Source organism: Bison bison, unplaced genomic scaffold, assembly GCF_000754665.1.
Source record: "Bison bison bison isolate TAMUID 2011002044 unplaced genomic scaffold, Bison_UMD1.0 scf7180017864495, whole genome shotgun sequence".
NCBI classification, from domain to species: Eukaryota; Metazoa; Chordata; class Mammalia; order Artiodactyla; family Bovidae; genus Bison; species Bison bison.
In genome coordinates, this window is record NW_011495054.1 from 7,167,263 (window position 1) to 7,181,120 (window position 13,858).

The window sequence follows — 13,858 nt, forward strand, 5'->3', positions numbered from 1 at the left end:
TCTAAATCCAGCTTGAACATCTGGAAGTTCACAGTTCATGTATTGCTGAAGCCTGGCTTGGAGAATTTTGAGCATTACTTGACTAGCGTGTGAGATGAGTGCAATTGTGCGGTAGTTTGAGCATTCTTTGGCATTGCCTTTCTTTGGGATTGGAATGAAAACTGACCTTTTCCAGTCCTGTGGCCACTGCTGAGTTTTCCAAATTTGCTGACATATTGAGTGCAGCACTTTCACAGCATCATCTTTCAGGACTTGAAATAGCTCAGCTGGAATTTGTAGTAGCTATACTATTGGGGAGCTATACTAAGGGGGCTACCCTTGTGACTTAGCTGGTAAAGAATCTTCCTGCAATGCAGAAGACCTGGGTTTGATCCCTGGGTTGGGAAGATCCCCTGGAGAAGTGAAAGAAAGAATACCCACTCCAGTATTCTGGCCTGGAGAATTCCATGGACTGTATAGTCCATGTGGTTGCAAAGAGTCAGACACGACTGAGCGACTTTCACTTTCACTTTCGTACTACTGGGGAGAACTGTCCACAGACCTAAGAAAATGGATGTACAGTTGACCCTTGAACAACATGGGGCTTAGGGATTCCACACAGTCAACAAATTGTGTGTAACTCATAGTTGGCCTTCTGTATCCATGGATTCAACCAACAGGGGATGGGGGTCATGTAGTACTATAGCATTTACTATTGAGACAAAAAACCCATGTATAAGTGGATCTGCACAGTTCAAACCAGTATTGTTCAAAGGTTAGCTTTACAGGAGACTTCCCTGATGGTTCAGTGGCTCAGACTCCATGCTTCTAATGGAGGAGATCCAGGCTCAATCCCTGGTCCAGGAACAAGATCCCACAGGCCATAATGAAAGAGTTTGCATGCTGCAACTAAAGACCCTGTATGCCATGACTAAGACCCAGCACAGCCATATACACACACTAGAAGTCAACTCCACAACGCATGACCTTCCCCCATGCAACAGCCTGGCAGATGAGACACCTACGTTTCAAAGTGTGCATGCTTTCCCACTTTCTCCTCCAACCTCTCCAGGAAACTCAAGTCTGTAGCAGGACCAGGACGAACACATTCTTCATCCTTCAAAACAGAAGCAGAAGTTTCCGGTCACTGCACCACACTCCATCAATTCCAAGTTTAAATGGAATTTCCAGCAGCTATGGCAAAATGCAGTGGATTGAAATATATCATCTTGTGCACAAGTCTGGATCAACATTACCAGGAGGAGGAAGGGGTAATCATCGTATCAAATCTGATTAAGGAACCATGGAACCAGAGGGACTAGAAACTCCATGAAAAGTCAGCTCTCCCACCTATCTGACGTCTATTTCCAAAGACTTCCCAGGGACACTTCGCAGCTTCCATAACTAGCTGAGACACTCAACTTCGGTGTCTCTTAACCAGTTTTAGCCAGCTGGCCAACAACAAACCCTCTTTAATGAGGAGCAAAGCCTTCAGAAAAAGCAAGTCATAAAACTAGTTAAGTCTAACCTTCCCCAGTTCACAAACTGTTTTTACTTTCTATTTTGGGTCCTCAACAGTGTTAACATTTAAATGACCATCTTAAAAAAAAAAATGAATCAAAAGAATTCCATGGTGGTCCAGCGGCTAGAACTCTGTGCTTCCACTGCAGGGGGAGTGGGTTCAATCCCTGGTCAGGGAACTAAGATCCTCCATGCCAAGCAGTAAGGCCAAAAGACAGAAGCAGAGAACGTCTTCTACACCCACCACTTACAGACCCATAATATGTAACAGAACTGAGAAATAAAGCTTAAAAAATAATGAATCAAAATTGACATAGACACGCTACTATATTTAAAACAGATAACCAACAAAGACCTACTGTGTAGTACAGGGAACTCTGCTCAGTATTCTATAATAACCTAAATGGGAAAAGAATTTGAAAAAGAATAGATATATATATATATATGTAACTGAATCACTTTCTGTATACCTGAAACTAGTACTGAAGTCTAATATAAAATATTTTTTTAAATGAATCAACCCTGTAGCTTTTATTAAAACAACAACAAGAAAACTGGGTTCAGGTTGGTGAGACAATTCTTACAAAGCAACATTTCTATGCTCTCTGAATCCATCTGTGGCAAACCATAGATGAATTTGAATAAGAGGGGAAAGCTCAGTCTAAAACTTGGAGCAAAAATTCAGCAAAAGAGTTCAACTTGCATCCTTCAATAGTACAGTGGATTTCACTCTTAACTCTCTGTAAGCCCAGGGAAAGATCTTCTGAGTATTGAGGATACCATGGAATGAGCCCCAAGTCAACGTTAATTTTCTCACCAGAATGGAAATGATTCCTTTGTGTCTCTCTTCTACCAAATCACAGATGATCTTGTTGTTGAAATATTGAATTGGTTCCCACTAAAATGACAATGAGGAAAGAATTCTCCAGGAAGGATTAAGATTGAGCATCAAATATATTTCTTTTAAATTGATTGTCCAGCTTTTCTTTTCTGATTTTTATCTCTAACATTTCAAAAAGAATACTTGCTGAATATCAACATAATTTCCCAGGAAACAAGCAGAGAAGGAGTGAAAAAATAATTCTTAGTACTCATCAGGAAAAACCTCCAATGAAATTATATTTCTCACGGAAATGTCTTTTGCTTGGTTAAGAAATCAAATGAGGAGAAAACATTGAAACATTTACCTCTATACCTTCCATTTCATATTCTGCCTGTTCCGCTTTTAGGGTTCTCTCAATTAACAGTTGCTGGAGTTTCTCATTGCAGTAATTTATACAGAACTGTTCAAAACTGGAGGTGCAAAAGATTTAAGTAACTAAAGCTACGTGAGTAGACCAAGTTTTTCCAAAAAATTATATTTACTTATTTTTAAGGATGCTTTTTCCATACAGAAAACTGAAGTCCTTATTAAACAAATAATTTAATAAACTGATAAGAAGAGTCAAAGTAAAAGACATTTGCATTTTTAATGGCTATTCTGGTTCTAGAAAAGTTTATGAGGCAGGGGCTATGCAAACCTGGAGAATTTCTAGGAACAGGAAAATGAGTTTCAATAACATCAGAAATGCCATAAACCAGACTAAGACCTCAAAGGAAAATGAAGAACCAGTGGATCACAATGAAATCAAACAAACTCACCCATTCTTGTCAAAGACTTCAAACCCATAGATATCCAGCAATCCAATCACAGTTTTCCCAGTAAAGTCCTAGTCAAAGTAACACACACCATTAATCATTGAGGTTATTTACTTTGGCAACTGCCCCTGAATCTGGGATGTGGCTATAAATCTCATCTCTCCAACAAGGCTTTCAGAAGAAACAGGGTGCAGATAATTTTCCCAGCCTGCCTCCTCCTGCCTGCAGCCTCCCTAGGTCCCATCCTGGCTTTCATATTCATCATCAGAGTAGAGAGACTGACCTTCCCCTTCTGATTCACTTCCTTGCTTCAGCCCTCCTCAGCCCCCCAAACCCACATTCAGTCCAAAAAAAGCAGAGCAAGATAGAAAGAGGAAGAGAAGAGGAAGGGAAAGAAAAAGAAAGATGGAGAGAGGAAGGGAGGGAAGGAGGAAGGAAGGAAGCTATTGACATCAGGAAGAAGATGTTCACCCTGGAGAGAAAGCAGATATTTTGGATCATTTTCAACAGAGGGCCAAGTGCTGTCAGGCAAGGATGGCTATTGAAGGAGAATATGACTCTTCTTCTTAAGGGACGCAATGTAGCATTCTGTATGATGCGCTGAGTCAATGTATCCAAATCCATCCTTTGCACATTTCCTCCATGAGTCTCACCATATCCATGCACCCCGTTGCCCTCATATCATTGCCTCAGCTTCCAGCTTTGCGTCAGCTCCCTTTTTAATTTAAATAATTCTGCTTAAAAAGGAAATATGCCTTTAGGGTGAGTTCAAAGGAACTGTCTCTTTTTTTTCTTATACACATTAAAATATATTACTGTTAAAATGAAAAGGTTCTGTGTACACTTCAAATGCTGTGCATCCCAGACTTGGGGACACACTGACAAGATCATTTGTCAGTGCATTTTTGTGAGCCTACTGTGTGCTAGAGACTGGAAATGTAGACGTGAAAAGACAGTATCTCTGCCCACCAGGAGCTTACGTTCAATTCTCACAAATTCTTCAAAGGTGTTGGTTATAAAACACGGCCATGTTAAAGAGCACAGGGCACACAATATGCATGAACCAACCTTGTTCACTAAGGAGGAATTGATTTTGTTCACCAGCCAAGTAAATGTTCGCCCATAAACTGCCTTTGCCATTGCGTCTCTAGCATAGGCAGAGAGCTCTAGTGTCAATGGGCATATCACCTGAGAAGAACAACAGGTACATCATTACAGAGGTTAAAATTTTTTTAAAGCCCTCAGAGTTTTCAACCCAGGTTTAAAGATGACTGGGGGAGAGGGGTGGTCCTCCCTGATGGTCGAGGGGCTAAGACTGTGCTCCCAAGGCAGGGGACCCAGGTTCGATCCCTGGTCAGGGAACTAAATCCCACATGCTGCAATGAAGACCTGGCACAGCCAAATAAATAAATAAAGATGACTAGAGAAGGATACTTGATGGGGGAGGAACCTCCCACCTGTGCTGTTCCTTGAGTGCCAGGCACTGTGCTGAGATACAGCCTCAACCAAGACAAAGAGTTTCAGCCTCTGTGGGCTCATATCTGGCAGAGGGCATTCAACAAGTCAGGGCTTCCCGGGTGACACTACTGGTAAAGAACCCGCCTGCCAATGCTGTAGACATAAGGGACGCAGGTTCGACCCCTGGGTGGGGAAGATCCCCTGGAGGAGGGCATGGCAGCCCACTCCAGTATTCTTGCTTGGAGAATCCCATGGACAGAGGAGCCTGGCGGGCTACAGGCCATGGGGTCACAAAGACTGAGTGACTGAGCACAGCACAACATTTAACAACTCACACAGAGAAGCATCACAGTCCTGAAGCTGAAAGTGACGAGCGCTATTCGGAGATACACATGGTGCTTTAGGGCAGGGATGGGATGAGCAGGGGAGGGTCTTTGAGGAAGTGATCCCTGGGAACTGAAGGATGGGAAGGATTTAACTGGGTGAAGGACAGGGAAGGGTGTTGCAGCAGAGGGAACAGTATATGCAAAGACCCCATGGAGGGAAGGCAGGGCGAGCGTGAAGCACCAAGAGCCCGTGATGGTGGAATGTCAGGAGATGGGGGAGGTTAAGGCTGGAGATGCTGACAAGCTGGACCACACAGGACCTGGTGGGCAGGATCCAGGAGTCTGGCCTCCCCTGGGGCCACCATCCTACTGGCAGCAGCAGTGGGGAGGGTGGGCACATTCCCCACTAGAGCCATTTTTACCTCCTCTGTTTTGGCTTCAATCTTTCTGTGGGTGAGAGCTTCCAGAAGGACCCATGGGTCGACCCCTAGGAGCTGAATAAATGGAAAACAAAATGCCATTCAGCAACCCAATTTGACCCCCTAGTAAAAAGTCGGTGGTGTCTCCGGGCTCAGGTTCCCTTTCCCACCTGCTAATCGTGTTCTGGTGCAACACAGAGCATGTCTGGTCTTTCAGCCAACTGGCTTTCACTCGCTCCCTTGCCCACCTCCTAACCAGCGTCAAGTGGGAGAACGAGATGGTAGCCACCTGGGACATTGGCACCCAGCTGTCTTGCTCTCCTCCCCTACCCCTCCATCCCTGACAGGGTCTGGGGCCTCTCCTGCCTGCCACCCCCACTCTCCCAAAGTGGACCATCACCTTGGCGATCCATTTGATCTCATGAGTGTCTGGTACAGAGGCACAACCTTGCTGGCTCTCTTCAAAACAAATGTTCCCCAGGTGCAGGACACTGGCAATAATTCCAAAGAGATTCTAGGAACGTGGGAAGTGGTGAGGAGGGCAGGGAGAGAAGACGGCGGCCGCCTGATTGATAAACGTCATCAGAGGTGGTACCCGGGGGAGACCTGCCCACTCCCGCACCCCTAATTCCAGACTGGAGATCACAGATCCTCCCCTAGAAATTGGCCCTGTGGGCTCTTATCCACTTCTGATATTAAGGGAAGAGGGAAGGAACTTCAGTGGGGGGCAGGATGCTCCCTCACTATGTCCAGCATGGAACACCACTATGCCGGTATCTCCCTTTGTCCCTGCCAATAAGCCATCCAGTGTTCAAATGCCATGGCCCCAGATACACACATACACACGTAAATTTTTCTTAAATTGTATTCTGGTCCTCAAAAAGTCAATAGTTTCACAATCCCCCTCACCCCCCAAATAAGACAAAAGATGTAAAAACAAAATGTTTATAAATCCTACAATTTGGTCCAACTTGTTCCAATATAAAAGCATAAATAAATGATGTTCCTAGAATTCTAGGGGATTAAATATTTGAGACTGGGTTTGAGAGGAAGAAGAAACATGACTATCTGCTGACACCCCATACTGGGGAAATATGGGGCTGCTGGATAAAATGCAGAATGCCCAGCTAACATTTGAATTTCAAATAAGCAATGTCTAATGCCTAATTCTTTTCAGTTAAAAAAATTGTATTGGAGTAAAGATGCTTTACAATGTTGTGTTAGTAAGCAATGTCTAATTTTTTTAGCATGAAGCTTGTCCCACGCAATGTTGGGACATACTTCTACTACAAACCCAGCCAGTGTTTATCTGAAATTCAATGTACCTAGTTATCCTGTATCTTTATTTGCTCCCTCTGGCAACTCTGTGTCATCACCAAGAAACCAGGATGGTTTCCTCAACCCCAAGTCTGACCACAGGGAGCTCCACCCTTGAGGGGCTCATACCTCAAGATCATCTTTAGTAAAATCGATGACAGAAAAGGCATTGGAAACAGTTTTCCAGTCATTCTTGTCATTAACGGATGACTCTTTGGCACAGCGACCCTGTTGACACAGAATTGGGCCGCTTAACAGCATTTTCATAAGGACAGTTAGGTGTCAAAATTTTTCTCTGCGAGCATTAAAAAGCTAGTTCTATAATGTTCTAAGCTGTGAAAAAACAGGTTTTATTCTACTTGTCTAGCACCTGATGATTTGCCAACTGCAGCTTTTTTCAAATTTGGAATTTTGTTTAAAAAAATCTGCTATATCTTTCTGTGTGTATGTTTTTTAAAGTAGGCTTTCTTGCCATTTTTGCTGAACAAATTGAAGACATTTATGTCATTAGGTATCTACCAAAACATACAGTAAATGACAGTGTTTAAATTCAAGAAAACAATCTTGATACACTTAGTAACCAGCATCAAAAACTTCAAGGCAGGATTAGATAGAAGGAGATCTTCCCTGAAGGAAATAAAAGCTTGTATCTAGAGAAATACAGATGATACAGGAGGTGTGAGAAGACTTTTCCCACTAAGTCTAGAAGTTGTCTTTTAAATAAGTAACAGACTACCAGTGTCACAATTTAAAGGGAAAATCTTCTACATGAGGGTTGTTTTTTTTTTTTTTTACTATTATTTTGCTTTTGTAGTACAGATTTTTCCTGATTACCTGAAGATTCATCATTTTAAAAGAGTTCCTTGTTGCACAGCAAAAACAAAGGTGTCATACCATGAAAATATTCACCGGTGAACTGGAATGTTAAATCTGCAACCTCCCAAATATCCCTCCCGCACAACCAGCACCGTGCACTCCCTCCCCTTCAAGGACAGGGCTAGTTTAAGTCAGACCTTAAAGAACACCTAGAGGTTTGGAAACAGTGCGAATATACTGCAAAGCACAGGGACCAAGTTTGCCAAAGTCACAGAAGATCGTGAAATCAATCAAAATAGTATTGGTGAAATGCTTGAGCCATTTCCAAAGGCACTGTGGCATCAGGATCCGGTAACGTGGCCCTGAGAAAGTTACTGAACATCCCACAGAACTAACACCACCCCACCCCTCACCGCCAAAGGGGCACCAGAGACAGGTTATGGTCCTTCTAACCTGTGAGAGGTATTTATACAGCTGGGGGTCTCGCTCCAGTCCCAGGTAAGCAAGGAGCTCCTCTTCTCCACCCTCTAGCAGCTGGTAGAAGATATGGAAATTCCGCTCGCCCTGATTCTGATAGACAACTCGAGACTTTTCTATCAGGTAACTGATGATATGCCCGCCTACGGGAATGCCCTTCAAAAGAGAACAAAAAATCCAGCCAAGACAACAATCAAGGCCACTCTTACTGGTGTCTCCTGATGAACTGAAATTGTGAGTCTGAATCAACCTGATCTATCCATCTTCTAAGATTCACGTTTTCTGGGTTCCATTCCTAACCCCCCAAGGTGATGAAGATATTTTCTGTTTTCATTTAGAATCAACTGTTTTACCATCCATGTTTAAGACTATGATACATCGTGATTTAATTTTTGTTTATGGAGTGAAACAGAGGCCAAAGTTCTCTTTATCCATATGGATTTCCAGTTGACCACCATTTAATTGGAAAGACAATTTGATCGATATTGAATCTCAGTGGTGCTTTGGTCATAAGTCTGGTGACATATAGGTAAGGAGAGCTGGGCTGCTTCTAGCCTCTGTTCTGGGTCATCAGCCTCTTAATGTCAATATATTTTTATGCCAATATTAATTATTATTGTCTTAATTATTGTCTTAAATAATATATTCAATGAAGGATTTGTATTCCATGACATATATTGAACACTTGCCAATCAATGAGAAAAAATTACCCAATTAAAAATGAGCAAAAGACTTTAATATACAAGAAGGTCTTTAAGGGACCAATGAGCAAAACTTCATTAAAATTGCTGCTGCTGCTGCTGCTAAGTCGCTTCAGTTGTGTCTGACTCTGTGCGACCCCGTAGGCGGCAGCCTACCAGAGAAACCACTATATGCCACCAGAATGCCTAAGATGTAAAGGACTGACAATACCAAATGTTGGCAAGGGCGTGGAGAAACTGGAACTCAGTGATACCATTGCTGGTAAGAATCCAGCAGTGCAACTTCTGGGACTACACCCAGCATAAATGAGTGTTTACATCATTGTTTTACAATGATGTGTTTATAAACAGTGATAAAAGTCGAGCAATCAAAAAATGAACAACTCCTTGCAGCAACACAGTCGAATCTTACAAGACACGCTGACTCAGAGAGGCCAAACATGAAATAGAACAACTATATAATTCCATTTTTGCTGAAGCTCAAGAACCAGCAAAATGAATCTGTGATTATAGATGCCAGACAGTGATAACTTTTGGGAAGCGGGGGGGCAGATATTTGTCAGAGATGGGTAGGAGAAATTTCGAGGTGTTGGAAATGTTAATATCTTGAGATGAGTGGTGGTTACACAAGTAGATTCAAATGGAAAAATTTATTGAGCTGTGGCCATGAGCTGTGTCCTTTTTAGTATGTGTTGGATTCTAAAAAAAACCTTAAAAATATGTATGCTATTAAAATGTTTTCCAAGTCTGTGCATGCATGACCAGAAACCCGTGTTCCAGCCTCCGGGAAATCCTTGGTCGGTCTGTCTTCCTCACTATACTAAACGCCCAGCCAGCTACTGTTCTCTAGCCTAAGGTGTCACTTGGAATTACATGTCCCTGAGAGCTCTGCCTACCCCTCCTACTTGCGTGAGCCCCCATTTAAACTCTGTGTACAATACGTTATGTATCTTCTCTGGCTCCTTTCATACTACAGCAGTGGAGCTGAGTAGTTGGGACAGAGGCTGTACGGTCCACAAAGCCCAAGACCCTATCCATGTAAGTCTGCCAACTCATGGCATAAAGTCATGTACGCCTAAGCAATAGATTGTTTACTCTGGAATCTTTTCAAGCTTTGTAAGAAATGGCATCTCGCTGACATGTAGTACATTCTCATGACCTGTCCAGGTTGCATGCAGCTGGCATTCACATGCTCTCGCTGCCATAAAACATCTCATCGTGTGAGCACCCCACAGTTGGGCCCTTCTCCTGTTGATGGGCATCCAATCCTGGCCAGATATGTTGGTTCTTTCCAGTCCCTTTACTTTCATGAGCAGCGCTGCTGAGGCCATGCTTACCCATCCGTAGGAATATTTCCAGGAGTGGAATGGCCCCACCTTAGATTGTGTGATTTCAGCACCCCAAGATGATACACTGTTTTCCAAATGGGTTTGACCAACGTACACCCCTGCCACCAGCCGTGTGTTGGAACTCATGATCCACGTCTTTGCCAACATCTGGTCTCACCAGACTTCTTCATTTTTGCCCATATACTCATATGATCTGTCATCATGGTCTTCATTGGCATTTCCTAAAACTATTGCAAACCCTAAATTTTTCAACTATTTGAGCCAAGAAGAAACCCTTCCTCTCTTAAGATGCCTTGAGTTGACTTTCTGTTGCTCTCAAGTTAAGGGGTCCCCGGGAAGCAGTAATAGGAACGTCAGTGTACCTTAAAGTCGAATTGTATGTCCATGTATTTTCCAAATCTGCTGGAGTTGTCATTCCGGAGTGTTTTGGCATTTCCAAAAGCCTTGGAATACAAAGGGAGGGGACACTGAACCCATCTGTCATTCTCTGACACTGAAGCTCTCCTGTTCATAGAATTCCTGACCCTGAATGACAAGCTCATTGGAGGAGAGAAGGGGGAGCCAGGAATGGAAGCCACTTTATCTGCTAAGAAGAAATCACTATTTACAGAGTATTTGATGCCAAATATTGGGGTTGGACACAGAGAAAAGAAGGGGAAAATATCTTCTCTCTAGAATCCATTCTAGGAATATATTAGAAATGGCCTAAGGAGAAGTTGGGGCTTCCCTAGTGGCTCAGTGGTAAAGAATCTGCCTGCAATGCAGGAGTCACAGGAGATGTAGTTTCGGTCCCTGAGTCTGGAAGATCTTTTGGAGGAGGGAATGGCAACCCACTCCAGTATTCTTGCCTGGAGAATCCCATGGACAGAGGAGACTGGTGGGTCGCAAAGAGTTGGACATGACTGTAGCAACTGTAGTGACTTAACACGAATGCAAGGAGAGTTAGATAGGACCCTAGGCCCTGGCTGTTCTAGAAGGCATCACTGCTGGCCCCCATCAGCAGACATCTTCCTATAGTATAGATGTAAACTGTTCAGCCCAAAGGTCTACTGGGAAAATCCCTTCAACCATAAATGCCTTTTACACAAAAAGCAACAAAAACACAGGAGAAAATAACATATTCAAAATCATCCAACAAGTCAGAGAATTATAGTAGTAAAAATAATAATCAAGATGATTTTAATTAATAAAAATATTAATGAATAATAGAGTATTATTTTAGTGCTTACTAATTCTGCTGTGTGCTCTTTATGCATGGTGGTTTAGTTACTAAGTTGTGTCCGACTCTTGCGACCCCATGGACTGTAGCCTGCCAGGCTCCTCTGTCCATGGGATTCTCCAGGCAACAATACTGGAGTGGTTGCCATTTCCTTCTCCATTGGATCTTCCCAACCCAGGGATCGAGCCTGGGTCTCCTGCACTGCAGGCAGATTCTTTACCCACTGAGCTACAAATCACATTTTTTTTTCTGCATTCGTCTTGCTTAATCCTCAAAACCTCCTAAGAGGCAGGTACTATGAGTAGGCCCACTTTCCAGATGGGGAACTGGCTCCAGGATATGAATGATATGAAGAAGCTTGCTGGTACGTGATAACCCTGGGCTTAGTCTCCATGCCTGCTGGACTTCAGGGTCACACCTTTCACCACGATACAGTAAGTCCCCTACATACAAACAAGCTCTGTTCTGAAAGCATGTTTGTAAGCCCAACGAAGTTAGCCTAGGTACCCAACCAACACAATTAACTATATACTAATAGTATAGTAAGTCCCCTATGTACAAACCTTCGAGGTGTGAGCTTTCAAAGATGCAAACACGTGTTTGCTGTCCAGTCTCGTGAGTTAATGTGCGTCTCACCTGCAGCCTGCCCTCCATCTCCTGTTGCTGATGATCCTTCAGCTCTACCATGTCCCACCTCCTCTCCCCCCACCAGTCGGTACCTCTTCCTGCCTGTTTACTTGATGCCAGCCCCTGGATGCCAGCTGCTGTACTACTGTCCTTTTCAAGGTACTATACTATAAGCCTAAAAATGTTTATTTATTTTTTTATGTATTATTTGTGTGAAAAGCATTATAAGCCTATTACAGCACAGTGCTGTACAGCTGACTGTGTTAGTTGGGTACCTAGGCTAACTTTGTTGGACTTATAAACAAATTGGACTTACGAACACTCTATCAGAATGCAATTTGTTCGTATATAAGGGACCGATTGTGCTACCTTTGTGATCTGTTCTCTTCTTAACTCCCAGACCTGCCCATTTTAACTGATTCACCCAAGCAGAGGCTCTTCTTACTTACTGACTTCCCTGGAACTCCCCTTTCTAGGTCCTTAAAGATCACTTACCTCCAGCACTGGGTTGGAGAACAGCAGTCTGTCACGGGCTATCTGCAGTGACTCAGTCATCGGGCAGGTCACTGCAAAATACTGGAGGATCTTCTTGGAGGCCTCTGTTTTCCCTGCCCCGCTCTCTCCAGAAATGAGGATGAAGTGGTTATTTAGTTCAGAGCACATCATGCGGTAAGCGTTGTCAGCTATGGCATAGCTGGAGAAGGAGTGAGACAGAAACGGAAGGAGTAGGGCCTTCCCTGGCGGTCTAGTGGCTGAGACTCTGAGCTCCCAATGCAGGGAACCCGGGTTGGATCCCTGGCCAGGGAACTAGATCCCACATGCCGCAACTAACGGTTCAGGCTGCAACTAAAGATCCCACGTTGCTGCAATAAAGACCAGGCAATTTTTTAAAAGACGGAGTGGAAGTGACTATAACACTACTTCCCTTGTCTCTGATGCCCATCAGAGCAGAAGGACAAACTACCCGGACTCTCAGAAGCCACATCCAGACTGTGGCTCCAGGCACTTAGCTCAGAGAGCCAGCAATCTTCACCATTACCCACTAGATGGCAAGCCTCTAGTGTGTATTAGTCACTCAATCGTGTCCGACTCTTTGCAACCCCATGGACTGTAGCCCTCCAGGCTCCTCTGTCCATGGGATTCTCCAGGCAAGAACACTGGAGTGGGGTGCCATTGCCTTCTCCAGGGGGATCTTCCTGACCCAGGGATGGAATCTGGGTCTCGTGCATTGCAGGCGGATTCTTTACCATCTGAGCCACCAGGGAAGCCCCCAAACTCTCATAGTAGAAAAGTTAAAGTGAAGACTTGGGGCAGGAATAAAAATTTTTTTCAGAATTTACCAATTAAAAAAATCAATATTTCTTATTAGAATAATCTACATACTAAATTACATCTCCAAGAGATGTTCTATTAAATGTAGGTGGAAATAATGTAACAGATAAAAGAGCTCATTTTTTTTCCTTCAAAACCTAAAATACTAAATATATAGAGATAGGAAACAAAAAATTATTTAAAACTTCTGTTTTAAAAACAGAAGTTTAGGGCACTATTATAGAGGCTTTATATACAAGATCAGATACTATGATAAAGGCTTTATCTACAAGATCAGAAACTGAAGCATGAAGGTTTCCCGGGGTATACTTTTAGGATGTGGCCGTTTGAAAGCTGAGTATTTCTGTAATCGCTGGTGGTGGTGAGGCAGAAAGATTTATAAATGCCTTGGGAGTGGAATAGGTGAATCATCAAGAAAAAGGAAGCAAGACCCTAAATAATAGCCCAAAAGTCAACCAAGGAGGAGAAGAGGGAAATTCAGCAAAGCCCGAGAGTCACATGCAGACCAGGCAGAATATTTTTTTTCTTAACGGATCACCAGTCCTGGTAAGTTCCTGCTGCTGCTGCTGCTGCTAAGTCGCTTCAGTCGTGTCCGACTCTGTGCAACCCCATAGACGGCAGCCCACCAGGCTCCCCTGTCCCTGGGATTCTCCAGGCAAGAACACTGGAGTGGATCGCC

The 13,858-nt window shown here is 43.5% G+C and overlaps 1 protein-coding gene across 1 annotated transcript in view; it reads right to left on the bottom strand.

Annotated features, from left to right (window-relative positions):
* Positions 1-13,858, bottom strand: part of MYO1H (myosin IH) — a 41,014-nt gene that overhangs the window by 23,565 nt on the left and 3,591 nt on the right. The window contains exons 4-14 of the mRNA XM_010828845.1: positions 12,343-12,541; positions 10,364-10,444; positions 7,928-8,107; positions 6,788-6,886; positions 5,742-5,855; positions 5,345-5,416; positions 4,207-4,326; positions 3,142-3,209; positions 2,688-2,793; positions 2,318-2,398; positions 1,005-1,096 (exon numbers count right to left, since the gene is read on the bottom strand). Coding sequence (XP_010827147.1) covers positions 1,005-1,096; positions 2,318-2,398; positions 2,688-2,793; positions 3,142-3,209; positions 4,207-4,326; positions 5,345-5,416; positions 5,742-5,855; positions 6,788-6,886; positions 7,928-8,107; positions 10,364-10,444; positions 12,343-12,541 — 1,212 coding nt within the window. The remainder of the gene's footprint in view (positions 1-1,004; positions 1,097-2,317; positions 2,399-2,687; positions 2,794-3,141; positions 3,210-4,206; positions 4,327-5,344; positions 5,417-5,741; positions 5,856-6,787; positions 6,887-7,927; positions 8,108-10,363; positions 10,445-12,342; positions 12,542-13,858) is intronic.